General features: G+C 52.4%; 2 protein-coding genes across 7 annotated transcripts; one reads left to right on the top strand and one right to left on the bottom strand.

The window, feature by feature from the left end:
* Positions 1-1819: 1819 nt before the first annotated feature.
* Positions 1820-10393, bottom strand: POLL (DNA polymerase lambda). 5 transcript variants are annotated; one of them, XM_084904824.1, is made up of 9 exons: positions 10355-10393; positions 9349-9489; positions 8355-8649; positions 8004-8166; positions 7333-7650; positions 6394-6567; positions 5726-5854; positions 3496-3664; positions 1820-3087 (listed from the first exon to the last, which is right to left on the bottom strand). In XM_084904824.1, exons 2-9 carry the CDS (start codon positions 9461-9463, stop codon positions 2723-2725), a joined length of 1728 nt encoding a protein of 575 aa, XP_084760950.1. In that variant the 5' UTR covers positions 9464-9489; positions 10355-10393; the 3' UTR covers positions 1820-2722. The 5 variants fall into 5 exon arrangements, with proteins under 5 accessions (XP_084760950.1, XP_084760948.1, XP_084760951.1 ...); XM_084904822.1 differs by having other exon boundaries at positions 9349-9513; positions 10355-10391; XM_084904825.1 differs by lacking the exon at positions 10355-10393 and adding an exon at positions 10027-10338.
* Positions 10394-10439: 46 nt separating this feature from the next.
* On the top strand, positions 10440-27205 carry DPCD (deleted in primary ciliary dyskinesia homolog (mouse)). 2 transcript variants are annotated; one of them, XM_084903822.1, is made up of 6 exons: positions 10440-10570; positions 14240-14320; positions 20290-20414; positions 20754-20887; positions 26273-26375; positions 26798-27205. In XM_084903822.1, exons 1-6 carry the CDS (start codon positions 10471-10473, stop codon positions 26897-26899), a joined length of 645 nt encoding a protein of 214 aa, XP_084759948.1. In that variant the 5' UTR covers positions 10440-10470; the 3' UTR covers positions 26900-27205. The 2 variants fall into 2 exon arrangements, with proteins under 2 accessions (XP_084759948.1, XP_084759949.1); XM_084903823.1 differs by having other exon boundaries at positions 20793-20887.
* The last annotated feature ends 127 nt before the right edge of the window (positions 27206-27332 follow it).

The raw sequence follows: 27332 nt of genomic DNA on the forward strand, positions 1-27332 counted from the left end.
CTGACCCCCTGGCCCGCACTGACCCCCATGCCCGCACTGACCCCCTGGCCTGCACTGACCCCCTTGGCCTGCACTGACCCCCTGGCCTGCACTGACCCCCTTGGCCTGCACTGACCCCCTGGCCTGCACTGACCCCCATGGCCCGCACTGACCCCCTGGCTTGCACTGACCCCCCTGGCCCACACTGACCTCCATGGCCCTCACTGACCCCCATGGCCCACACTGACCCCCTGGCCCGCACTGACCCCACTGGCCCGCACTGACCCCCCTGGCCCGCACTGACCCCCCTGGCCCGCACTGACCCCCTGGCCTGCACTGACCCCCTTGGCCTGCACTGACCCCCATGGTCTGCACTGACCCCCATGGCCCTCACTGACCCTCCTGGCCCGCACTGACCCCCCTGGCCCGCACTGACCCCCATACCCACACTGACCCCCATGGCCCACACTGACCCCCTGGCCCGCACTGACCCCCCTGGCCCGCACTGACCCCCCTGGCCTGCACTGACCCCCATGCCCACAGTGACCCCTGTGGCGGGGTGGACCGGGGCCTGCAGAGCTCCCAGTCAGATGAGGAGGAGGAGGCTTTGCTCTGGGACTCCAGCCTGGGGGCCCCCTGTCCCAGAGCTCAGAAACAGGACTGCCAAGTGGCTCCGGGGTCCTGGAGAGCCAGCTGGCTGGCGCCTGGACTGAGGGCACGGTGAACACAGCTAACAATCCTGGGGCTGAGCCCATCGGCCTGGGGCAGCCCCGGGCGTCTGTGGAGTCCGGGAGCATCAGGCCCCCCGACAGCGATCATGTCTGGTGAGGCCGGCCTCTGAGAGGGCTGGGCGGCCTGGAGGTGTTCGCCTTCGGGGCTGATGCCCTTAGGAAGGTTCTAGAGTGCCCTTGCTCCGCCGGCTTCCAGAGGCACCGCATTCCTTAGCTGGTGGCACCTGTCACCGAAGCCAGGAACATCGCACCTCTCTGACCCCCCTCCCTCTCACGTCTCTCCGACTTTTAAGGATTCATGATTAGGCTGGGCCCACTGGACTGTCCGGGACAATCTCACCTCAGAATAAAGCTAAGGACAGCTGCAAGGTCCCTTTCCCCGGCGGGACAGCACACTCCCCGGAGTCAGGGGTCAGGGTGTAGACACCTTCGGGGAAGATTATTCCGCCAGACCTGTGGTCTGACCGGGGCAGCTGTGGCCAGGGACAGACGATGGCTGGGCCGGGGCAGGAAGCTCGGTGAGTGGGCCGTGATTTGGGGGTTCCCTGTTGCTGCGCTCTGAACTCAGTCTCCCTTTCCAACAGGATGGCGCCCGGGGCTGAAACCAGGGGCAGGCTCTCAGGGGCCGGGGAATCCCTTCCACCCGGCTTCCTCTGCACCCAGAGACCCACCCCTCCCCCAAACTGGGTAACCTCAGGACGAAGCTCTCTTCCTGGGCTCCTGTGTCAGCGTGTGCGGCCAGACCACCTCCGGCTGGCTCTGGAGGGTATGGTGCTCTGGAGGATATGGCTCTCTGCCTCTGTGCCCTGCCATTTCCTGTTGCCCTTACCAGGGGAACCAGAGTTTGGTCTGAAGGGGCCTCTGGAATTAGGAGTCTCCTGATGGGAGGGGGGAGTGGCAGGAATAGGGGCCCCTGGATTCAGGCGTAGAAGTCAGCACTATTCCTCCCGTTGGGGAAGTCCGTGTATAAGTTAACCTCTCAAATAGGCTACTTCCCTGCCAGCCTGCCCCTCCCCTCCTCCAGGCAGCCTTCCTTGACTGCCTCACCCTTGACAATGGCACACAGGTCACCATTAGTTGTTCCTAATGAGTCTTAGACACTTTTTTTTAAAAATATATTTTTTATTGATTTCAGAGAGGAAGGGAGAGGGAAAGAGAAACATCGATGATGAGAATCACTGATGGGATGCCTCCTGCACACCCCACATGGGGGTTCGAGCCCCGGCGATGAATAGAACCATGACTTCCAGGTTCGTAGGTTGACGCCCCATCACTGAGCCACGCCAACCAGGCTAGTCTTCGTTCATGTTCCCAGAGAGCCTGCTCCAGGGCGGGACCCGCAGGAGATGCTGATGGGAAGGCAGGCACCCCAACTGCCTGACTCCCCGAGTTCTCCTTTCCACGTCACCATGTCCTCTGGGCTCAGGAGCTGGTCGGGCCTGGCCGATAGCAGAGCAGCCAACGTGCATTTCCGGCTCCCGGTCAGTCCCCTCTGCATGCCCAGCTGGTGGAGGCAGGCAGGCAGGGGCTGCAGCAGCTCAGACCCCAGGCAGGCTGAAGGTCAAATGCACTTTACTGGGCCGCTGGGTCTTCCCACGCTGCCCCGGAGCCTGAGGCACCTCTCCCAGCACCTCCGGCTGCACAGGAAGCCGGTGGGCAGAGGAAGTATGCGAAGCGGCTCATTCTCCTGCTCCAAAGGGTCTTGGAGAATGCTGGGCCAGAGCTGCTCGCCTTGCCCCTGCGGCCCCTTCCCACCCCCAGCAGCCAGACCCTCCTCAGGGCAGAGGAGGGGGGTGCCCGGGCCTTCAGCACCAGAGCTGGCTTCAAACCAGCCGCCTGTTCCTGCTTAACGTGGGGCAATGGGCCGCGGGCAAGCTTCTACCAAGGGCAGCTGGGAGTCAGCCTGCTCTTGTCAGGGGCGGGCAGGGCAGGCCCTGGGGGCCAGGCTGGCCCTTTCCCAGTGATGGAAGTGGTGAGGTTCAGCCAGAGAGGAGCCCTGGGTAGTCCGGTGGTCACCAGTCCCGCTCAGCGGGCTCTCGGTAGGGCAGGCCCAGGAGCCTGAAGACATCCCTCTCGGTCGGGGTGGGCAGCACTCGGCCAGCCCCCACCTTGAGGCCTCGGGCGTCCCGCACCACGGCGGAGCTGAGGGCGTGCTCCGACAGGCTCATGCCCTTGGTCTTGGCCAGCGCCCGCATGGAGCGGTTGAAGTGGGCAGAGCCGGTGAAGTAGAGCAGGGCGCACGCGAACTCGCCGTAGGGCACGACGATGATGTCCAGGCGTCGGTGCCGGCGCCCTGGCCCTGGGAGCCGGCACACACCCAGGTACTTCTGCTGCTGACCGTTCTCCTCGTGGCTCACCAAGTCATCCGTCAGGAACCCTGGCCCGACACGGGAGGGCTGACGGGAGGGCTGGGAGCCAGGCCCGGGCCATCCCATCCTCCTGGCTCTCTCCGGACCGTCCTGGGTCCCCTAGTCCCAGGGGACTCATTTACCTGCGGGGTGGCCTTGCCCTCTCTGGGCCTGTCTCACCTGTAAAATGTGCACAGAGATTCCTCCCGCCCCCTACAACCCTCCCCTCCCGCCACAGGAGGACCCGATGAGACACTCCACCTGCAGGTGGTCCTGGGCACCTGTGTGGCTGGGGCTGTTGCATCTCTCCCCTGAAAGGGTCACAAGGGGGGATCCTCAGGAACAACCTGCCCTGCTTCCTGCCTAGAGACGGTGACTCTGGGGCTCTCCCTCCTGGGGCCGCCTCGCCCTGCCCTCACCCGGAGATGAGCTCGTACCTCGCTGCCGGAGGCTGTCAAGGAGGCGACCGAAGACGCCCTGGTGAGACCGGCCGTCCGGGTGAGTGAGCAGCACGTCCACGTCGCCGCAGGTGGCTTTCCCCCGTCGGTAGGAACCGCAGGCCACACACAGCAGCCCAGGGCTGAAGGCCTGAGCCGATTCCCGGACCTGGGAAAGGCAGCGAGGGCTGAGGGGCTGTGGACCTTAAGCTCTTCAAGGGGCCCGTCCTGTGTCAGCACAGGGGCCTCCCCGCTGAGGCCCCAAGCCAATCCCCACGAACAAGGCCGCAGGGAATGGGCCCCGGGGAACAGAGGCCAGAGATCTACCCTGGGAGCAGCAGGTCCCTAGCTTCACTAGGATGCACTCAACTCAGGGAGGCAGCCTGAGAAAGAGACTCTGAGGGAGAGAACTGACCTTCCCTTCGGGCTCCTTCCGAGCAGACACGCAGGTAGTCCCTCCCCAACCCATGTGCCCTTCACAACCCTTCAGGTCCGTGAAGCCCACGTAGGACAAAGGGCCGGGCCCTGAGAGCCCTCAGCCAGGTCTCAGCAGCAGGGGTGTGTGTGTGTGTGTGTGTGTGTGTGTGTGTGTGTGTAATCTATGGATTTAGTACGATAGGCGGAGCGTGTGAGTTGGGGCTTGAGGCCTGAACAGGTGGCTGGCAGGGTGTTCTGGAGCCAAGCCTGGGGAAAATGGAACCCAGAAATAAAACCACATCTGTGATGAGAGGAGGAGAGAGGAGGCCAGAAATAGAGCTACACCTGTGATGGAGGAGGGGAAGAGGGGAAGAGAGGGGGAAGGGAGGGGAAGAGAGGAAGGAGGTAAAGGGAGAAAGGAAGACAAATCTGAGCCAATGTTCACATCCTCACTCGGAGGAATGGGACGGGTGAGGAGTGAGCTGTGACAGAGGAGACTGTCAGCTGAAGGCTCATCCCTCATTGAGAAGGATAAGCCCATTAGCCGCTACCCAGAGACACTAAGGCCTTTCATATGCAGATGGCCTCCCGCCTCCGCCCCAGGATACTGAGGTTTCTGGGGCCCTGAATACCCTCAACCCTGACACCTCAATTCTGCTGACAAGGGGCTCTGCTAATCCCTCACTCCCTCTGGAGCCTCCCAAGAAGACGGAGGAGGCCCAGGGCGGGTAATCCCATCAAAAACTCCCCAGGCTGGAGCCTTCCATGGGGAGCGGGCAAGGTGGGCAGGAGGCCGGAGGCTCCTGGGGCATTCTCCTTGCCTGGACACCGTGGCTGAGTGACGGTGTCATCACTGACACCAGGCCTGGTGACGGGGGAACAAAGGGGCCTGGAGAGAGCTGTCAGTGATTCCAACTAAGCTGTCCGTAGAGTTCCCCTGGGGTTCTACGCTAGCAGCGTCCTAGACCAAAGGAAGCAAACCTTGTCCACAGAACCAGCTCCTAATCCCAACGCCAGTCACAGACCAAACCTCTAGGCCAAACCCTAATCTCGGCCAAACCTTATGTCTAGGGCAACCTCGAATCTTAACTAAAAGCATCCAATACTGCCGAAACCGGTTTGGCTCAGTGGTAGAGCGTCGGTCTGAGGACTGAAGGGTCCCAAGTTTGATTCCGGTCAAGGGCATGTACATTGGTTGCCGGCACATTCCCGGTGGGGGTTGTGCAGGAGGCAGCTGGTCGATGTTTCTCTCTCATTGATGTTTCTTGTTCTCTATCTCTCTCCCTTCCTCTCTAAAAAAAAATCAATAAAATATATTTAAAAATAAAATAAAATAAAAGCATCCAATACTAAGAAAACTTACTCCTGATTCAGGCCAAACCTTAACTCATTTCTTGAACTAGCTTTCTTCTAACCCCAAACTTAGTCCTACTTGCACTGGGCTTCTTCACCACCTCTAACCCACACAGGGGCTTCAGAAAGTCCGTACGTCTGGAAAGAGACATAAAACGCTGTACGTTTGTACAATTTCTCGAGAGAACGTTTTCACCAGGTTCTCAAAGAAGTTTGTGAATCACAAATGCTAAGAACCTCTGCCTTGACCCAGCCTAACCTAGTAGTTCAAATCCCAATATCCTTAAGTAGTTCCCTACCAGAGCTTTAGTCTTAACTCGCTCTTTCCACCCTGATCCTAACCTCTGTGGCCCACCGCTTCCTCTGCCTGTTAGGCTCCCTGGCTGAGGGACCAGGAGTTCTTGGCCCTGACCTTCCAGCAGGGCCTGGCTCTGCTCACTGCTCTGAGACCCTTGCTTACTGTCTGCTCAATCTCGGCAGCCTCCTCCCTGGGCATGCGTTCCAGAAAGTCATTGTAATGCTTCAGGCCGACGGCCTGCTGGGCAGTCAGGGAGGCCTCGTTGCGGATGTCTTCTAAGCTCCGGAAACCCTGGAGAAAAGAAGCCGGTTGGGGCACCATGAGGCTCCAGGACCAATGCGGAGGCAGTGAGTGAGCACACACACAAGGCTTCCATCACCACCCAGACTCCAAGGAAGACCTGAGGCGGGACCCCCCCACCCAGGAGCCGTTGGGTCTGTAATCAGTGGGCTTGGGGAAGGCAGGAGGCATGGGAGACAACCCCAGTCGAGGCCTGCCACAAGCCTCAAACATGATTCTGTTGGTCTAGGGGTGAGTCTGGACAAGCCAGATTCGGGAACCACTGCTCTGGATACTCACCCTGAGGCCTGGCCTCTTTAGAAAGGCCTTTGCTGGTCTGAGACAGAGAAACAGACTTCTCGTCTCTGCCACAGATGAATGCTACAAGTATGCCAAGCCACAGGGCAGTTCTGGGAGCTGGGAGCGGGGTCTACATGAGCCCTGGTCCCTATAGTCTGGGTTCATGCCCATCAGAGCGCAGGGTAAGAGAACTGTAGGTCAGGAGCTCTGAGACACAGCAGGACTGAGAGGAGCCTGGGGCAGGGGATGACCTGTTGGTACCACATCTGGGCAGTCTTGGTCCCCGCTCCCCAGATATTGGAGAAGAGCTCCAAGACGGGCACGCTGTCGCTGATGTGGTCCAGCTTCCGCAGGTGCCCGCTCTCTAGGATCTCCAGGACCTTCTCGGCCATCCGCTTCCCGACCCCAGGGATGCTGCAGGCTTCCTGGAGGAAGGGGTTGGCAGAGGCAGGAAAAAAGAGTGAGAAGACGGGCTGGGCAGGGCCAGAGGGTGGGGAAGCTGACTCCTTTAGCAGATGCCAGTAAAAGCCAGTCGGCCAGATGGCAATTAATGGTTACTATGTAAAGCTTGGGCACAACTGGAGAGGAGAGGTTTGGACGGAATGGGAAGGTTAAGTTGTCTTTTGCTTCCCAGAGGGATGGAGATCAGCACAGGAAGTAGAAAAAAAGGCAATAATGGTGACACTAGTCGTCATCATCACAATAGAGAGCCAACGTTTACTGTGTGGTGGGTCGTGCACCACAGAGATAATCTCATTTAGTCCTCACAGAACACTGGACGTGTTACTTTTCTTAGTTTCTTCTTACGAGCGAAGAAACTGACAGTGGGTTTAAGTAACTTGCCTGAAGTCACACAATTAGTGAATGATGGAAAACAGAATTCAAACATTGCTCTGTTGGCCTCCAGAGTCTAAACGTCTTAAAAACTTTATTATGGAAAAAATTCCAAAGTAGAGAGAACTGTGTAACAAACCCCCAAGCAACCAATACCCAGCTTCTACAATGATCAGGATTTTGCCAAACTGCTTTCATCAGTCCCCCCATTTTTTTTCTTTTGTGTGATTCCCAGACATCATAAAACCTTAACCATTCCACCTGATCCCCACTTGTGGCCAGTGCCTCCACCAACCTCTCACCAGCAAAGAGAAGACCACATCCCACCTCTGGACCCCGCCCCAGCCCCCACGTACCTGGTAGGAGGTGACGGGCTTGTGGAAGCTCTTGAGGGCGTTGATGGCCTTGGCGTAGCCCAGGGCCCTCCACTTGTCTCCCTGGACACCGTAGGCTTTGGCCAGCACTTCCAGCTTCTCTGTGATGTGGGCGTTGTGGTTGGTCGCCTTTTGACTTGAAGGCTGTGCACAGACCCACTTATTCAGACCCTCGGGGGCTGGGCTAGGCTCAGCATCTCCCTCAGCGGGGGTGGGGTAGCGGCCACTGATCAGGGCTTCCAAATCAGCTGCGCTCACTTGGGTCTCTTCCCCATCACTGGTGTCATCATCAGAGCCAGGCTTGAGGTAAGGAAGAAGAGGAGACAGTGAATTCATGCCCCCGGGAATGCTCCTCAAAGGTTGGGGTTGAGTCTCCTAGTGAGACCCAAGAATTAGGCTGTGTCTTCTGTGTCTGACTTGGTTTCCTTAAGTTTGGGGACGTGTTCCACTTGACTTCTTGGTCCAGCTCTAGGGTGCCCAGTGGCATGTGGTAGATAGGATCTGGGCAAATATAGGAGTGATGAGTGTTGGGAAGAGCTAAATGGCTTCCTCCCTCAGGGGCCCCGGACTTTCTGAACAACCACTAGGCTCTCCCTGTTTCTATGATCCAGGTTCCAGGGAAAGTGAGCTGTTGGGGCTGAAAGGCTCCTTACCTGGGCCGGGGCGTCTGGAGCTTCCTCTATCCTCCTGGGAGGAGATACGGGTCTAGCGGGAGGAGGAGGAGGAGGAGGAGAGAGGGGTGTCGTGAGCAGAGCCTCACAAGCTCCGGTAGAAGAGTCTTGGTCTGCCTCACTGAGCTGTGGTTGGTCCAGGTACCTGCAGGGATGGTGATGGGATGTTAAGACACCAAAGGTCTCACGCTAACTCAGCTCTCAGTCCTCTCCTCAGAAACATTGGTTTTCTAATGTATTCCATTAAGACAATGAGAGTTATTTTTAATAACCCAAAGGAAGGGCTCAAGATGCTGCCAGAAAACATTTGAGGAAAGACTGGGATCAGCCCACCTGTTGGGGATGAAGATGCTGAATCCTGCCGTGTCCACCAGCCTTCTCTCCTGCAGGCACAAGCTCAGCCAGGCCGACTTTACCAGCTGGGCCCCGGGGGGCAGCCGGGGCAGTCTGAGGAGGCGAAGGGCTCGCTCGCAGTCCATGCCGTCATCCACCACGATGTGAGTGACCCCTGGGGCCTGGGCGCAGCATATCTGGCCACCGTGTTGGACAATCTGCTTCTCAAAGAGTTCTGCCCGGGCTCGCCCAATGCCAGCGGGCACGACATGGGCCCGCAGGGAGCTCAGCCACTCTGCGGAGGAGGCATCCATATGCCTAATTGTCAGAACTTTCAGACCTGATCCGAACGATCCCATTAGAGTCTCCTACCCCCAAACAATCACTTTTCTTCCATTCAGGCAACCTGTCTTCTGAGGGTTCCACCACAAGCACACAGTTAATTTCCTCATGTGTCATCAAGTACGAGGAAAACTAGAAGCATCTGGCACATTGTAGGCATTCCATAAACCACTCTGTTCATTTCTTTCAACAAGTATTCATAGATACCTACTGGCACAAGACATATATATCTTATAGGCCGCACACTCTGATAGATCCTTCCTTCCCACCCCATGTAAGGTTTTGCCATCGACTTATCAATTGGGCTACAAAATACCTTTTAACTCTAGGGGCCCGAGATGGGTTTCTGCTCCCTTCACTCTGGTTCTCTCCCCCCACCCCCACCCCCCCCACCCCCCCCCACACACACTGCAGGGAACCTCCTGGAGAGCAAAGGATTCTGCTGGTCATTTCCTTAGGGACTAGAGAGTACTTTCTGATTAATGGCGGTCTCAGGGTGGAGTAAAGATAACAGCAGGTGGTCTGTCAAAGACCTGGGACCAAGCCTACTGCAAGGCGGGCATAAGCCAACCTGCAGGCCCTGGGCAGGCAGAGTCAGCTCTATCTGCTTCTGGCCGTGAACAATGTGGGTTCTGAGATTGGGTTCCCTCACCTCTTGCTTCTTCTTCGTCTTCCCTCTTGGGAATCTTTGCAAGTGCTTTTGATGACGGATTGGCAAGGCTTTTCTTCCGCTTGGGAAATGCCTTCAAGATGCCCCTGGGGTCCATTGAGGTATGGCCGGATCCTGGCCTTTCTGTTTGAGGGTGGATCAGGGCAGCTGTCATGTAGAAACCGAGAACGGGGGTTCCCCAACTCCTTTGACTATGGAGGTGGGATCTCTACTGACCAGGCCTTGGGGGCAGTAGCCCAGTTCTCCAGGGTCTCCCCAAACCCATTTGAACTTCAGTGGCTTGGCCTAGCTCTTTCAAAGTCAGAGAATTGGAGGAAATCGGGGAGAAAAATGAAACTATTGGGGGAACTTTTTTTTTCTTTTTTTGGGGGGGGGGGGCACTAAACAGTATCATTCCTCAGAGGGATTGCTCTAAGGACTCAGTGCAGTGTCTACAGGGCTGCGTCCCAACGGGGTTTCCCTAAGGGGATGCCAAGTTAGGAAATGGAGCTGTATCTTTAGGAAGGGCTTGGGCTCCCAAGAGGAGTGGAGATGGGGTGGAAGTCGGCACAAACGCTACATAATCTTTCTCTCCCCCCATCACTGACCCGCAGAGGAAAATCTGGGGGTGCGATGTGCGGGCGGGAAGTTAGGAAGACAGGGGGAACGCCCTGGGCGCACCTGCCCGGGTCGCAGGCTGCTCCGCACGGCGGTGCTCAGCCCCGCAGGTGCGGGGAGAGCGGGCACAGCGGCAGCAGGTGCGCAGCGCCTTCCGGGCCGCGGAATCTCAGCCTCACAGCTGGGGGGGAGGCTCCGGCAGGTGTGGGGCGTCCGCTGCGGTCGCAGCTGGAGCGAGCTCGGGGACCATCCCAGCTGGAGGCCATAGGAGGGGTGACTGGCCCGGACCCCGCCCTGAGGACCCGCCCCACTCCCTGGGTTCGGCCCGGGGCAGGGTCCGCTTCAGGCCCAGCAAACCACCGGGGCTGAGCTAGAGTAAACTTCTACTTACTTAGCAGGGCAGCCAATGAGAGAGGATGGGGGGGAGGGGGAGGGGGAGAGGAGAAAGGAAAATGGCCAGAACCGCTTCCGGGTCACCCGGAAGTGACCCTGGGCGGGCCGGTCGTCATGGTAGCGGCGGGACGCAGGCTCGGCGGCGGGAAGATGGCGGTGACAGGCTGGCTGGAGAGCCTGCGGGCGGCCGAGAAGACGGCGCTGCTGCAGGACGGTAATTGGAGGCGCCCGCGGGTCCCCTGGCTCTCCCCCGGGTCCGGCCCCGCGCTCGCGCCCCGGGGAGGGCCTCGGCCCGGGGCCAGAGCGGAAAGCGTCGCGGCCGCCACCCAAGCCCGGTCCCACATTTGCAGATGAGGAAACTGAGGTCCAGAGAGATGACGTAACTGGAACGCGCATCTCCGGACACCCCCAGGTGTCCTGTATATTTATTGTGTTACTAATAAACACATAATTCCTTTCACATTCATTATGGCATTTGCTCCGCACCGCTGTCCCGAAAGGCTGTTGCATTTTCACCCCATTTGACAGGAGAGGAAACTGATCCAAGGAGGTTTTAGACCAGCCCCAGATGCCCCAAACAGACAGCGGTACAACTGACCTGGAGCCCCCAAAACCTCAGTCTGGGGGTTCTATTGAGGAAGGCAGGCAGCCTGGTGCCTTGGAAGGGCGGGAGACCTGGGTTGTAGGTACGATTCTGCCATTAAATCACCGGGCTCTCTAGTTGTTCTCTGTGCTTGTTTGGACCTCAATTTCCTCATCGGTCAAATGAGCTGGATGGGCTCCCCCTTATCTCTGAGGTGCTTTTTGGTTGTAATGTTTGTAAGTGAACCTCTGAACGTTCCCTGAGTCTTTAGGGGAGACAGCAGGGGCCTGGGGCTGTGCCTGGAAGAGGTGGGCGCAGGTGTACGGAATCCTGACTTTCACTCCGGATTGGCCAGTGCAGGCCCTCCTGGTACTTCAAGGTCCCTTCCTGGTAGCCAAAATGAATTAGGTCTAAATTCCTGTAGCTTTTGGTTACCAACTGGGGACTCACATCCACAGGCCAATCAGGGAAGCATAGAAATTAAAATCAGCTGCTCATTTGCTTGTTATAAACAGCATTGAGGTACTATGTGCGAAGGTGTTTATTGGTGCAGATAGAAAGACATCGAGCCCGCAACCCGGGTATGTGCCCTGACCAGGAATCGAACCAGTGACCTCTCTTGCCACACCAGCAGGACCACTCACAGATTTTTAAAAAAATATATTTTATTGATTTTTTTTACAGAGAGGGAGAGAGAGGGATAGAGAGTTAGAAACATCGATGAGAGAGAATCATCGATCAGCTGCCTCCTGCACACCCCCGACTGGGGATGTGCCCGCAACCAAGGTACCTGTTCTTGACCGGAATCGAATCTGGGATCTTTCAGTCCGCAGGCCGACGCTCTATCCACTAAGCCAAACCAGTTTTGACTATTTTTTTTAAACAAAATATGCCAATGTACTTAAAAATGTTATATCAACGTACATATATACATACCTATATAATAATTTCATTCTGTGTTAGAATGAAGTATAAATAAATATTCAAAAAAATCTTTGGGTAAAGAGGGATATTCTAAGTGCAACTTATGGGTAGTAACCACAAAGGAAAAATAGTTGACTGTATAAAAATTAAGCCCTTTTGTTTGGGGAAACTCACTTTAAAACAAAGTTAAAAGGCAATTGAAACAATATTTGCAGCATATATGACACATGGCTAATATATATATGGCACATGGTTAATATATACAAAGCTCAATTAGATTAGTAAGAAAAGGATGGGTACCTAAGTAAAATAGGCTAAGGCCTAAAGAGGTAATTCACTAGAAAATGACCAGTAAACCTATGGAATGGTGTTAACCTTAAAAATATTTTAAAGCCATAAACATTATCCTATTATGGTTATTAGAGCAAGGACTTAGGCCTCAAGTGAGTTTAAGCCTGGACCCATCATGTCCTAGCTTTATGACTTTGGACAAGTTGTATGACCTTTAAGCCTCAATTTTCCTCATTTATGAAATACAGGTAATGGGGCCCATAGGATTATTAAATGAGAATTAAATGCAAACAAAAAACATAAAGTATCTGGCCAGTAGTAAGCACTGCATCCTTTCTGGACTGAAGACTGGACTCTAGGCCAGGCACCCTCAGCTACTCACAGGCCACTCCTTGTACCGCTCCTCACAGAAAGACTCCTCCCAGCTCTTTGAGCCATCCAAAAGACTGAGGATGGAGTGACCTAGAGGCCTGCTGAAAGATATGCAAACTTTGGGGGTGAGTTTCCCCAGAATATATCATATTAGGAACAACTAGAGAACAGTGTCCCAGAGGAGTGAATTGAACAGAAAAAAAAGACTTGGTAGATAGGATACAATTGCAAGTTTGGTTAAGGGCCTTGGGGCTCTTATTCATCAAATGTATGTTGGACCTGCCTAGTGGGCATTAATTCTGTTATTAGTCTCACTGAAGAGCCTACCTCTATCCAATTACCCATCTGTAAAGAAGGGGGAAGGCATAGCCACTTCTACAGAAATGCCGTGATTGCACTAGTACATTGATGGAAGAGACAGGATAGGATACTCCCTTGGGTTCTTTCATTGTTTCAATGAAAGGTGAATCACTATTCACCTATTCTTTCAGTCAATATCTACCTGAGCTCCTTCTATATGCCAGGTACTGTGCTTGGTACCAGGGAAGCCAGAGGCTGGGGGATAAACCCATTTTATCTAGTAGAAGACACAGAAGACACATTCACACAGATGTAAAATCATAACTAAGGTAAATACTATGAAGAAAACACATGGGCCGAAACCGGGTTGGCTCAGTGGATAGAGCGTCGGTCTGCGGACTGAAAGGTCCCACGTTCGATTCCAGTCAAGGGCATTTACATTGGTTTCGGGCACATCCCCAGTAGGGGGGTGTGCAAGAGGTAGCTGGTTGATGTTTCTCTCTCATCGACGTTTCTAGCTCTCTGTCTCCCTTCCTCTCTGTAAAAAATCAATAAAATATGTTTAAAGGAAAAAAGAAAACACATGGGCCCTAGCTTGTTTGGCTCAGTGGATAGAGCATCGGCCCGCAGACTGAAGGGTCCCTGGTTTGATTCCGGTCAAGGGCACATACCTGGGCTGCCGGCTCAATCTTCAGTAGAGGACATGCATGAGGCATCGGATCAATGATTCTCTCATCATTGATGTTTCGATCTTTCTCCCCCTGTCCTTTCTGAAATCAATCAAAGTGTGTTTTTTTAAAAAGGAAACACATGGGACTAACATTGTGTGGCTGTGTGATAGGAATGGCCTACAGGTGTGCAAAAGAAGGCACAATGACGGCATGGTTAGAGGGAGTACTTAGTGGGAAGCCCGCTTTAATATCCCGAGAATATAAGCTTGGTTTTAGAGACTGGGGAGAGAAAGAGAAATATGATATCATTCCCGGGGAGATAGATGCTTTTAAACCTATCACACCCTATGCATATTCTCCTCCATGGATATAAATAAAGCATTAGACAGGCACAAACAAGGAAGCAAATTTTGCCAAGGTGATCGTTTGGGAGGACTTCCCAGTGGGTGTGATATTTGAGCTGGGTTTTGAAGATCAAGGAGAAGCTTACCAGATGGAGCTATTGCTGGTAGAGGAAACAGCAGATCAAAGATACATTGACAGAAATCTTTCAAGAAGGAAGAGAGTCCCAGGACATATCTCAGAGTAATGATGCTGATGTTTGGCAGCGAGTGAGAGGCCCTGGGGCGGGGGCTTCTCAGTAAGCCCAGGGCTGTTGGTGCTTCCCGGGGAGACCCCTGGGTCTGTGAGGGACAAGGCAAGAGGAGGCTCGGGAGTGAGGCACGCTCTGCTTTGTGCTCAGGGAGAAGGAAGGTGCACTATCTGTTCCCGGACGGGAAGGAAATGGCCGAAGAATATGACGAGAAGACAAGTGAACTGCTTGGTAAGTGGCAGGGTCTCCCAGCGGGCCCATAGGGACGCTTGGGATGACCCACGCACACACCTCGCCTGAGGCTTAAGCCGGGGCCCTGCACCACATGGGGAAGCCAGGGAGACAGGCCTCTGAAGCAGCATTGTTCCTGAGAGTAATCTGAGGTCGGGGCTGGGCACTAGAGGTGGAGTGGGAGTTCCTTTGACCCTTCAGCCCAAAACAAATGAAAGCGTGAGTGGTTTTTCTCAGGTGGGAATGGGGATATGGGGAATCTGTTGGGAAAAACTTTAGAAAAGGTGAAAGGAGGCACACCTTGTAGGCTGAATAGTGTTTGTCACTACAGTTTTTGGTGTTTTTTTTTTTTTCTTCTTCTTGTTTTTTGAAGCCACACTATAAACAAGCAAATATCAGAGGCAGCAGCTTCTGACTTTGCCTCAGAGTTTGCTCTATTAAATATGACAGTTACCTTGGAGAATGAATCAAAGGAAGTAGGGGGTAGATATGGTAATTTGTAGCATTGTACCTTGTGTTTCTGTAGCTCTTTTCCTTTAAGAATAGGCTCATGAATAGAGGCTCCAGCTTGGATTTCTGGGAATTATTTGATTTGTCCATTCGCTGTTCCCAGGTCTATACATCAGCATTAACTCACTTCCCAGAGCGAGGTGGCTGGTTCTTTGACCCAGGGCCTGCGGCTGTCAGCATTGGGAGTTAGTCTCTTTATTAAGTTCTACCTGAAATGCTAAGACCAATGATGGAATCATGGACTGGGCTATTTTCTTGTCATTATTCTTGACTTTAATTTCTTCCTGGGACTGATCGACAGGTAGTATTGGTGAGGGAATTTCTTTTTCCCTTTTTCTGACAGCTCATAAATGTCCAGAACCGACAATACAGATTACACTGGTTTGCATTCTCTTAGTCTCCAGTCTGAAAATGTGTGTCCTGCGCATGTTCAGTCACAGAGTGAAGTGTTGATCCCTCCTTATTATGAGCTGCTTGGGCTCTAGTCCCAATTGGTTTAGTCTGGTGCTATTAAAAATCTTGATGTGTTTAGCATATGACACTGATTTGGTGGAAACCAATACAGTAGTAATATCCTCACAATGCATTGTAATTTATAGCACTCCCCGGGGGTGACAGCCTAGGAATGCCTAACAGGGGCGAGCTTATGAAAGCGGAGCTCATGTGGGCTAACCACCACCATCACCAGGCGAGAGACTAGTTCCAGCTCCTCTCCCCAACCCCCAGCGGCACCTCTCTTCTCCATACAGCGCAAATCAAACAGCTACAGCTGCTGTAAAAACAAACAAACAAAGAAAAACCAGGCCTTTTAGTTGTGCTTGGACATGAACTTAAAATGAAAAAAAAAGAAAAAAGTCTAGGTTTTTTCATTACTAGCATCCCACATTAACCTGTCACTTCTCTTGGAAAGTAGAGGATAGACAGTGTCCCCCAAATTCCTTTTTCTTAAAAGCAGAAATGGAGCTTCATCAGAGAACATTGTTTGACTAAAGTTGACCTAATGATGACATAACACCATAGCTGTTATTGGTACCACGCTAAGTGCTTTGTGTGAATTATCTCATGCAGCCATCCCCGTTACAGCCCACCGAAGGAGGTCCTGTTGTCCTCATTATACAGTTAGAAAGGGGGTGGGGACTTGAAGGAGGTTAAGCACCTTGTTGAGAATCATGTAGCTGGTTAGCTTCTGAGCTAGGATTTAAACGAGGTCTGTCTGATTAAGAGCCAATGCTTTAGTTCTCAACAACATCCTGTTGGGAGTGAGAATATTTCATCCTGTTTTGTTTTCTTCTTACTAAATTTTGCTTCCTCAGAATAACCTGAGGAGGGGCTGGTGGGAGCAGGGCAGAGATGGGCAGAGAGAACCACTGGGCTCTATGAGCAGCTGGTCCTTTTCTTACCCATCTCTACCTTCCCCCACCCCACCCTCACCCTCACTCTCACCCGCTGCCCTTGCAAAATACTGCTCATTATTAACTTTTTTAAAAAATATATTTTTATTGATTTCAGAGAGGGAGAGAGAGAGAAAGAAACATCAGTGATGACAGAGAATCGTTGATAGGCTGTCTCCTGCACGCCCCCTACTGGGGATCGAGCCTGCAAACCAGCAGGTGCCCTTGGCCAGAATCAAACCCGGGACCCTTCAGTCTGCAGGCCGATGCTCTACCCACTGAGCCAAACCAGGGGGCTCATTATTAACTTTTAAATATAAATGCTCCCAGGGTCTGAGATGACTTTTACTTGTGCATTCTACAATATGAAGTAGAATATGGACAGGGTTTTTGTGGCCATAAATGGCAGTAGTTTCCATTTTTCAAGCTAATTGTATACATTTGATAATTGGCCAAAGTGGTTTTCTGCTAGGAAAACCCAGAAAGGAATTTGCAGAGGAAGACTTGCCAGTGGTGCACCCGCCTAGGACAGAGCTCTTCCAGTTGGTGTCATATTTTTTCTGCCCTGTCAGTGCTGTCCATCCCTACCCCCACCGTGAATGCGGCATGTAGTCACAGAGGAAAAACCTGGAGGCCCACAATGATCGGAACATCAAACCAGCCCCAGAAGGGCACAGCATGTTGGGGGAGGCGGGGGCAGAGGCTGGAGGGCAGGCCATCTCCCAACGATTACATTCGGATTACCGGCCTAATCTGCTTTGGTATTTGACCGCCAGCCTAACCACCCCAGGCTGCAGTGGGAGGATATTGAGCACTTTCATTCCCAAGCACTTCACCAGCTTTATAAATGACCCACTCGATTCCCTTCAGCCTCCTCGGGGACGGGACGTGGCAGCTGTTTAATAGCCACAGAGCAATGTTGCAGTGTTTTAGGGCAGAAAAGAAGAATCCTGCAGCCAGTGTGAGCTGCGGGGAGCATTTAGGAAGGGAGAATGCAATTATCCACGTTGGAAACGGGCCAGGGCTGGAGCTCTGGGGAAAGAGGCCTTCAGGGCCTCCACTCTCCAGCCCACCTGAACGATGGCCCTCCTCTCAGCCAGCAGCCTGGGGCGCCCGCCTGCTTCCTGCTGACTTAGGAGAAAGCCCCCGGCGCTGCTTCCTTTGTGTATCCCCGTCAGGACCCTTCACAGGGGCATCCACAGTCTCCTTCCCAAGGATGCCCTGGCTCAGCCGGGAAGATCTGACAGCGTCCCAAGGAGCAGCCTTGCACACACCAGTTTGGGTTTAACATATAATCAAATCAGCGTGGCGGCAGGTGGGAACAGTCTTCTGTTGCCGCAGGAGCTGTCCTTGAGTTCAGGAACAAAGACAGGACGAGAAAGACCGTGTGGATGACAGTGTGGATGTGCACGCGTGCATTCACGCCCGCGTCCGTGGGGGAAAACAACAAGGACAGTCGTTTATTGAATCTTATATGGGAATGAGTAGGGAGACTTTCTTCTGCATTCTAACAGAATTTAATTCCAATATTTTTTGTTTTTGTTTTTTTGTTAAAAGATAAAATAGCCAAAGATGCTAAATTCCTGTGACCTGAGTGGCTTTTAAGGTCCGTGGTAAAGAACTGAGTAGCTGATTTTCCTTCTCCTTAGTGTGCTCCTTGGGAAGGCTCCTGTGCAGAATCCTGGAGTCGGAATTGCGGCTCTTGGCCACACAGGTTCTCAAGCGTTAGGCCAGATGATTTAACAAGGCCCGTGATTAGAGGAGCACCTCACCTGTCTAGCCCCAGGGACTCCCCATAAATTATATTTCAAGTAAGCAAAGCTTTTCCTTTGGAGGCTACAGTGTAAAAAGAATAGAGATACTTAAAAAAAAAAATGGAGCCTTTTAAAATATTATACAAGCTTATTGAACATTTATAGACTATAATTTAGCCTTTTATTAATGATTCAAATTCTGGACTTGGAGTTAGGGGACCTGACTTTTAGCTTTGGCTTTACAAGTTAGTTTATCTCTCTGAGCATTGATAATCCCCCAGACTCTTCCCCTGGAGAGTGGTGGCAAGGGAAGAAAGAAACACTATTTCTCATTTTAAAGCCACAGGCACTGGACTAGCTGCTTTCTGCGGGAACCTCCCCATTTAAGATCTGCGATGACTGTATTTCATTATGTAGCTATGCCTCGGGGTCCAAGGGTGCTTCTTTGCCCTCACACTAAATGGTCCCACGTGCTTTGTAGTTCTGACACTGCCCCCTGATGTGAGCTGTCCCCTCATGCTATTGCCAATGTGCCTGGGAAAACCATTCATTTCCTGCCCTGTTCTACATGTAGCATTTTATATACATAGTCTGGGGGAGAATCCAGGAGTGATCTTTCCTACAGAATAGAGTGAGGTGTGTAGGTCTTGTCACAAGAAGCTGCTGCTCAGAGGCATTTGTCACTTCTGAGTTTGTGACTGTGACAGAGGCCCCAGGAGGCTGGCTTCCAGTTAAGCGAGGTTCTGTATTACATGAATAGATTTGGATATACTCCCGGTCACAGTCCATTCACTTAAAAGAGTAGAAGTATTTGTGTGAAAAAAAAAATTGCCTATAAAGCATATTTCCAAGTTTTACTCTTCCATATTAATTTTCATTATAAACTTGGAAATGTGTTTCTAGGGAGACTTTTTGGCCCTGAGACATAATAAAATCATACCGCAGAATGCAGCAGACCTTGTAAAAGCACATATTCAAGGGGAAATTCTAATTTTACAGCACACTTTTGTGTGCAGCTTGCGTGCCTTACTTAGAGCAGTGAGGGTGTTTTGGTTTGGCACAGCTGCTCAAAGTCTCAGAGAAACCCACCACTTCCCTGCTTTGGAGAATCCGACTATAGCCCTCGTCCCCCCGCCCAGAAAGAGCAGCTCCCTGGAACAGCTGCCGCAGTCCCTGGCCCTTCTTGAGCTGCTGAGCTCCTGACAACAGCTTTAGGGAGGCTGCTGGCCAGGCTGGAGTGCACCCCGATGCGGCAGGAAGGAAAGGAGCAGAGGGGCCCCTGCAGGGATAGATGGGATGCCCATGACCGCAGCCCTGATGACTGGGGTTCCCAGCAGGGCTTTCCAGGTAATGTCCATCGCACTCATTTTTTCACTTACAATTTCCATAATGTCCATTGCACTCATTTTTTCACTTACAATTTCCAGGTAATGTCCATTGCACTCATTTTTTCACTTACAATTTCCATAAAGCTTTTTTTTTTTTCTTGAAGGAAAAAAAAAAAGCTTTATGCAAACACCTGGCTTGTAAAACAAGGTAAATTAGAGATAGCTGTTTGCATTGTAAAAGGATGATTCTGCTTCACACAAAAATCACGCTATATCTTCTATATAAAGATCTACATTTGGACTTCCTTTTTAAAAAAATATTTTTATTGATTTCAGAGAGGGAAGGAGAGGGAGAGGGAGATGGAAACATCAATGATGAGAGAGAAGCACTGATCGGCTGCCTCCTGCACACCCCCAGCTGGGGATTAAGCCCGCAGCCTGGGCATGTGGCCTGTCTGGGAATCGAATCGTGATCTCCTGGTTCATAAGTTGATCCTGAACTGAGCCACGTTGTCCGGACTACATTTGGATTTTCTGAATCATGAGACAAATCTGCCCATCAGTTTCACCCTCTTAATTCATTTTTCCTTTGTGCATTTTTAGAGAGGAAGAATGCATGTCAACTCACACATTTTGGGATCCAAATTTTCCCAATTACCAGTAGTTAACCCTTTTCCTAACCTTCCCATCTTCCCCTTTCTGGTAGCCACAACTGGGGTTTCTTATCTCCATGTGGCTTCTTACAGAGCTGTATTCCAGTTCCTTTTGTCTGGGCACTCATGATATGAATTTTATAGGTTATCTAAGGTTGAAATGCTCCACTGAGATTTCAGAGTCTGGGAGGTCCCTGCTCAAAAAGCCAGTGCAAAGGAGCCTGTAGCTCCCACTTTTATCCTGTTCCTCCTGCCTAGTGTGATGTTAATGATTCAGCAAAAAAGAGCAGAGCCTTTCTCCCCCATAATTCCATGGCTTCTTTCTCTCCTCAGTAAGGAAGTGGCGTGTGAAAAGTGCCCTGGGAGCCTTGGGCCAGTGGCAGATTGAGGTGGGAGAGCCAGCACCCCACGGAGCAGGGACCCTGGGGCCTGAACTCATCAAGGAAAGCAATGCAAATGTATGTTTCTCTCTCAGGTGTCTGGGAGGGGAGTCGAGTGGGGCGTGGGTCCCAGCCCTGAAAGAAAGGGACCGTGGCTTGTTCACCTCTCATCTCCAGTGTGCCCACCTGGCACAGTGCTCTAGACGTGTTTGCCTGAATGAATGCCCAGAGGTTTTTGACGTGGTCACCCCAGGGCAAGGGCTTAAGGCCTGGCCTGTCACAGCGATAGGAGCATCAGAGGGAGCTGAGCGGTGCTGAGGGGCTCCCATTGTGCCTGTAGGCGGAGATTTGGGGGAGGGGGGCATCCCTTCCTACCCTCCTCAATAACAGTCCGGGCGTTGGGTTTGCCTTCTGCAGCCCATCTTCATGCGCAAGGACACCAAGATGTGTTTCCAGTGGCGGATTCGAAACCTGCCCTACCCCAAGGACGTCTACAGTGTCTGTGTGGACCAGAAGGAGCGCTGTGTTGTTGTCAGAACAACCAACAAAAAGTAAGCAGCCTGGTTGACAGTCCTGTGTTTGAGCAGGGTGGGCTGGGGTTGGACCTGGGTTAGGGCTCAGACTGCTCCCTTCCCTGGGGGGGGGGGGGGGGGGCACTCGCGTGCTCCTGCAGAGAAGCCTCTTTCTTCAGCTGAGGGAGGGACGTAGGGAAGGAGGAGGGCTTCACTAAAACCCCAGCAGACAATGAATGCGAAAGGGTTTCCTCTCTCCAGGACCAGCTGTAATAATGCAATCAGCTCCAAAACGGCAGGGACACTGAACAAGTGTCTGGTCTAATACCTGGCATGTACTGGGGCTCAGTCAATGTTTTCTGAATGAATGAGATGAGGGAATCACCTGGTTATTAACTTATGATCTTAGGAGCTTCTGTTGTAAGGTTATTGTGACCTTGACCTCTGGATCCATGGGCTGGATCTAGTCCATTTTCTCAGATGGTGTGGTGCCAGCCTCCCTTTCAGATCCCTCGGGTCCACAGGCCCACAGGGAAGCAGCATGGTTCCTGGGCTCCCCCAGTGCAGCCCTGGGTCCTGCCTACTTCTTTTGATCCCCCAAACCCCCACCCTATCACTTTGGCAGGGTTAAGGGGACAGGGAAGGGGTGGAGATGAATGAATTAATTTCAGGATTATTGCTGTACATGCAGCCAGTAGCCCCTGCAGTGGGCCTTGTCTATAAATATAAAGTCATAATAATAAGGGTTTGCGTTTATAAAGCACTTTGAAGCCCTCAGACAAAAGGCACTTTATTCCTGTTATTGTTCTCATCATTAACAGGAGTCGGTGCCTAAAGTGGAATTTAGCAATTTCAGACAGCAGAGAAATTGCCTTTAGGAAAACAAACTCCGTACTTCAGCAAGCATTCCCTGGCGTACGAGGCCTCGGGTCCAAACGGGGAACAAAAGTGCTTCTGATAGCACTTGAATCTGCAGCCCAGCAGTTTGCGGAGCTGGCTGCTGCCTCCCTTTTGTCCCCCAGAGGTCACTGTCGAATACAGACATCAGGCAGAAATGTGATTACCAGGGAATGAGAAGAGAGAGGCTAGCTGGCTCACCAAAAAATTCATCTGAGGACAGATCCTCTGGGCCCCCTCTCCTGTGCGTATGCAGCCATAGGTGGCGCTGTTGGCCAGGAGCTCCATGGCTGGAGGCCCACTTCAGGGCTCAAGGAAGGGGGGGCATTTTTTAACTGACGGGTGGAGTAATGCCTCGGAAGGGGTGGGGCCAGGGATTGGAGGGAAGATGCGTTTGTCGGTGCCCCCTTTGGAGCCGACACTAACCATTGCTCCAGTGGCCCAGCCTGGCTCAGCTCAGCCTTCCTCAGGTCCCTCTGCTGGGAGGTAGGCAAGAGGGATCGCTAAACCCTTAGTCCTGAGCTTAGTGGCATTTTCAACTTCTACCTGGAGTAGTAAAGTATCCTATACCTTTCTTACAACTAACTAAACAGAACTTAATGGCTGTTTCTTTGAGCAATGTTGAACCTTCTCAGAATACTTTTTAAAATCTGTTCTGATTATCTTATCGCCTGGGTGTTGGCAGGGTACATATTTTTATTCTTGTGTTATATATTAACAATTATGTAAGTGTATCTGCAAAATCAGCTTGATGGGCTGACTTGCCAGAAGGTAAATTTAGGCTCGGTCTCGGTGCCCAGGCACCTGCCGTTTCCACTACACTGTGGCATCCCTCTCTGGGAGAGTCTGTGCCTGCCCCAGTTCTCATATTCTGGAATGTGGTCACTAATGAAGCCTAGGGCTCCTTTGTCCATACCTGCCTTGTGCCAGAAGAACTGGGCTGGCTACTTGAAGGAATGGATTCCAGTGTATCATGTCCTTGGCCAGGTGTTGGTGCGGGAAGGAAGAGAGTGCTTTTCAGGCCCCTGTGCAGCACTGTCTGTGCCTGGGAAGGGAGTCTGTGCAGAGAGAAGGTTCTTAGCCTTACCTAGAAGCTGGCAGCTGTAAGTGGAATGAGCCAGGGTGCTGGAATAGGAGGATGGCAGCTTAAATCTGGCCTCTGCCACATATTATAGTATTTGGCAAGGTTTCCTCATCCATCACAGGTGAATACTTAAGCCTACCTCACAGATTGGAAATTTTGATGAAAATGTGTATGTACAAATGGCCAGTCTTAAGCAGGTCCTCAGCAGTCCTTTGGAAATTCCAATGTGAAGGGAGTTTGACTGATTTGACATCGGTGATACGAACACTGGAGGAAGTGTTAATAGACATTGCTAGAAAAAGGATTCTGTGCTCAAATAAGTTTAGGAAACTCTGGAATGAACCACCTTTTCTTCGGTAGGATTTTTGAGAGCCTTTAGTATGTGAATGTGTATTGTGACCCTCCAGGAGGGGCTGCTGAACAGTTTGCCCAGAGCCTTGGTGTTTAAGAAAGATAGATTTTCTAAGGACTGGACTGACTGGAGTCTTCTCTCGACTATTCTCCAGCCCTGCTTGCAGTTGTGCAGGGTGCCTCCCGGAGGTGTGGCCCATATGACTGTCCACAGTGGCCCTGTCCTCCAGTGTCTGTCTCTGAAGACCTGGCCTGTGCCCTTTCTCAGTTCACTGCAAGGGAGAATGAGTTGGGAAAAGACTGGGAATGGGGGAGGTGATACAGTGGGAAGGGAGTGATGGGGTGTGGTAGGGCATTTCTGAAATAGCCGGAAAGGAGCTGTCCTTGGACACAGGTGAAGAAAGTTGGCCCATTCCAGCCTGTTGGACTGGCACCAGCAGACTTCAAATTTATCTAGGACAGCTCCTTTATTTGAGGAGGAAGAAACTGAGGCTCAAGGCTAAATGGCCGGCCCTCCCGAGAGCCTTTGCTCCCACCTGTCTTTTGAACACCTCTGAGATTCAGAAAGAAAACCACCGTGTGTCAGAGAGAGTGCTGTGGAGACCTGCAGGGTGGCTGGACCCCTGGGGAGTCCCCCTCCCATATCTGCCCCCTCCTTGGACAGGTGCAGGGAACTTAGACCAGGTCCGTTACTTGGAAGTGGGAATGTGGAAAGATGGAGAGTCAGACTTGGGGGACTATCACTTGTTCTTAGATGGTCTCCATGTACCGGTTTTGTGTCTTGGGCAAGAAACCTAGCTTTCATGTGTCTCGGTTTCCTCTTCTGTAGGGGAGGAGTGTAGAGACAGTCACAAACCTAAGAAGGTTGTTTTGAGGAATCAATGTGTGGCACAGTGCCTGGCACAGGTTGAGTATTAATAATGTCACCTGTGTGTGTGGCTGAGACTGAGAACAAAGAAGGGAGATGAAAATGGGGAGGAATGTTGGGGCATCTGCAGAAAGCCCAGGAGCCACCTGCTATTGAGTTTGACTTTTGACAGAAATGCAGCCTGGTCTCCAGGCAGCGCACGGCCTTGTTTCTTCATCTTAAAATCCGGAGGCTCACAGCTTAGGGCCTGGGACACAGCCGATGCCTAAGAAAGGTTTGCTGCCCAAGTCTAAGTATTGTGGCTTCTGCAGAAGTACAGTGGTCTCTGGTCTCTCTCTAGTCCAGGTGCTGGTGAGAAAGTCAAATGCTGTTCCTCTTACGGCAAACCCAAGGTCAGGGAATGGGCTGGGGGCTGCTCCTCGAGGAGAGATGCCCCATACTCCCTTGAACACTGCCCGTCAGGATCTTCTGAGGAAAAAAATTTTAACTTCAACTAATAAACTAAACCCTTTAGAATAGACTCAAAACAAAGCTGTTTGCAGACCCACTGCTTCCATTCCCCTAATCTCGTGAAAGATAGTGGGTACAAGACAGAGGAGGTGGCAAGCCACACACCTCCAGCTCCCTTAGATCTTGTTGCCATTGCCAGGAGCCAAGCTCTGGGATTTTTCCTGGTCCCATCGCCCCGCCTGGGGAAGGTAGCTTGAGTGCTCCTCTGAGGACGCACAGGAGTGTCCCTGTCCCATCAGGCAGGGCCGCAGAAAGGATGTCCCGGTGCTAGTCTGCAGGGCAAAGCCTTGCACAAGCCCCTTGGGTTCGGCTGGGCTGCATGTGCCTGAGCTGCTTCTCACCCAGTTCTGTTTCTGTGTATATTTGCAAGGAAGATGTTAACACTTCCTAACAAGCCTTTGTGTTCATCTAATCTTTGCTGTTTAACCTTTGACTCCCCCCTATTATCAGTGTCTGCCACCTTTGCTGGCCAGACCGAGGGCCCCAGGAAAAGGCCTCAGCCTGGGCTGGCTAGGAAGAGGATGAGGCGGCATTCCACTCCAGTTCGCAGGCAGATGGATCACCTTTCCCTGGGGCAGAGCTTTGGAAAATAAAGCAAGCCTATGGTGCCATTAGGCCCTCCCAGCCCCCACTCCTTTTGAACTGTCAGCCTTTAAGTAAACAATCTTTTCCTGCATGGGTCCCAGCACCTTGGTGGGGAGCGGGAACCTGGGAGGAGAGGGGCCCTGAAGAGCCGCTGCTAAACTAAGGGATTTGGGCAGGGAGAGTGGGGCAGAAGTGCTACATTGATGTCAACTCGCCGAGTCCCCAGGGCATCAGGCCTTTTGAAGTGGACTCAAGGTAGCTGTCACCACAAGGACCAGGCTCCTCTGAAATATTAAAAGCCCCATCCTCCCCAGGCCCCTCACTTGAGTGTTTGTACCTGCCTGCAGCGTTTCCCTTCCCAACCCACACATCCTGGCAGCAGCTGTGATGCTGTGCCTGGGTGACAGGTCTGGCAGCCTCTGACCAGCGCCTAGCTACACTTCCAAGGAAAATGCCAAAGGGCCTACTGCTAGAAGTGAGCAGGCCGTTCTTTGTGCTCTGGTGTGATAAGCACCAGGCCAGGACCGTCAGCCTGACCTGTGCCAGCAAAGTAGTCCAGAGCCGCAGAGACAGCTTCCCTGATAGCTCCATGGTTTGGCCGTCAGGGGGCTTTCTCCTGTGATGTCCTTCCCTCTCTGGCCTACAAGGAGAGTCAGCTCGTAAGGCCGTAGGAGCCCCAACGCAGGAAAAGGTAGCTGAGGTCTTCACTGGAAGTTGCATTTAAGTGGCAACTGTCATCCCCAGCTTCGGGAGGTTGCCCTAGATGTCTTTATTCTGTCCCTGGTTAGCATGCACGGTCCATTTTTTGGGATTCAGAGGAGGGCTGGCTTGCTCGAGCTATCTGCATATTTGTCTTGGTAGTCCTAAACCTGAAGTGTGAGTCACTAATCCCTGGTTAGTCAAGGAATCAGGACCAGTTCTGCTCTTCTGCTGGACTGGCCATGGGGCCTTTCATTCCTTTCTTCCCAAGGCCGATAAGCTCCAAAACACTGGTGTTCCAACTGGCTTCTCCTCTCTGGCTGTTGGAAGTGTGAGAGGACGATGTAGAAGCTTAGCAGTACAGAGCCTGGTGCCACATGGCTGGAGTCACCTTGTTGGGTGTACCCATGACCTCTTTTTGTCCCCACAGGTACTACAAGAAGTTCTCCATTACTGATCTGGACAGATACCAGCTACCTCTGGATGATTCTTTGCTGAGCTTTGCTTATGCCAACTGCACCCTGATCATCTCCGTAAGATTCTCCCAGACGTCTTAGTCACTGTGTCAGGGAGAGCTTCCCTCTTTCCCTGCCCACTTCCCATTCCAGAGGAGTCCCCAGTTCTAGACTTAACCTGTGGGTGTACTTCCTACGGAACAGGATCTGTTTCAGCATGGGGAGAGCAGGGTGGGGGCTCAGGGAGGAGTCTGACAGCTAGAAGAGGATAGAGGGTGATGGGAGGGATGGAAATCACAGTCTAGGGTTCTGGTTCAAGGCCTGCTCCTACTTAGCCATGTGACCTTGAGCAAATCATTCAACCCTGTAGGTCTGTTTCCTCATCTTTGAACAAAGAGATCAGAAGGGGTCCTGAGTGTGTGTGTGATTATGTGTGTGTGTGTGTGTGGGGGGGCTGACTGAATGTGACTGAATTATATCTTTTCTGGCCCCATCTACAGTACCAGAAGCCAAAGGAAGTCCTGGCGGCCGAGTCAGAGCTGCAGAAGGAGCTGAAGAAGGTAAAGATGGCCCACAGTGATGGGGACTGTAAGACCCAGTAGTGGGCCCGAACCTGCCCCTCCAGCACGGAGGGCGAGTGAGCTCCTCTGTCACCTGCAAGACCACAGCCTGGCCTTTCCGGCATAGGGCAGCCTCTCCTCCTCCGGAGCGCTACCGGCTCTGTAAGAACTGGCCCTGCGTCACGGTCTTCTCTCCCGAGTAAAGTTCTGAGTCACTGTGGGAAGACTGCCCTCGTCCACTCTGTCTGCTCCTACTCCCAGAGAAGCTGCTGGTGGCGACACTTCCTTCTCTACCCAGGGACCTTCCACGGCCAAAAGGGTGGGTGGTCAATGAGAGGGTTTCCTGGGGGGAAAAAGAAAGAAAAAAAAAGGAAACCTCTGTTCTTTGCAACAGTGAGCCCTGAGGCTGGTCTTACCTTCCCAGCATGTACATCCCCACATTGAATCTGTTGTCCCCTCTCCCTTGGGCCTCCCC

Source organism: Pipistrellus hanaki (assembly GCF_964339955.1).
Source record: "Pipistrellus hanaki genome assembly, chromosome: 14".
Lineage (NCBI taxonomy): Eukaryota > Metazoa > Chordata > Mammalia > Chiroptera > Vespertilionidae > Pipistrellus > Pipistrellus hanaki.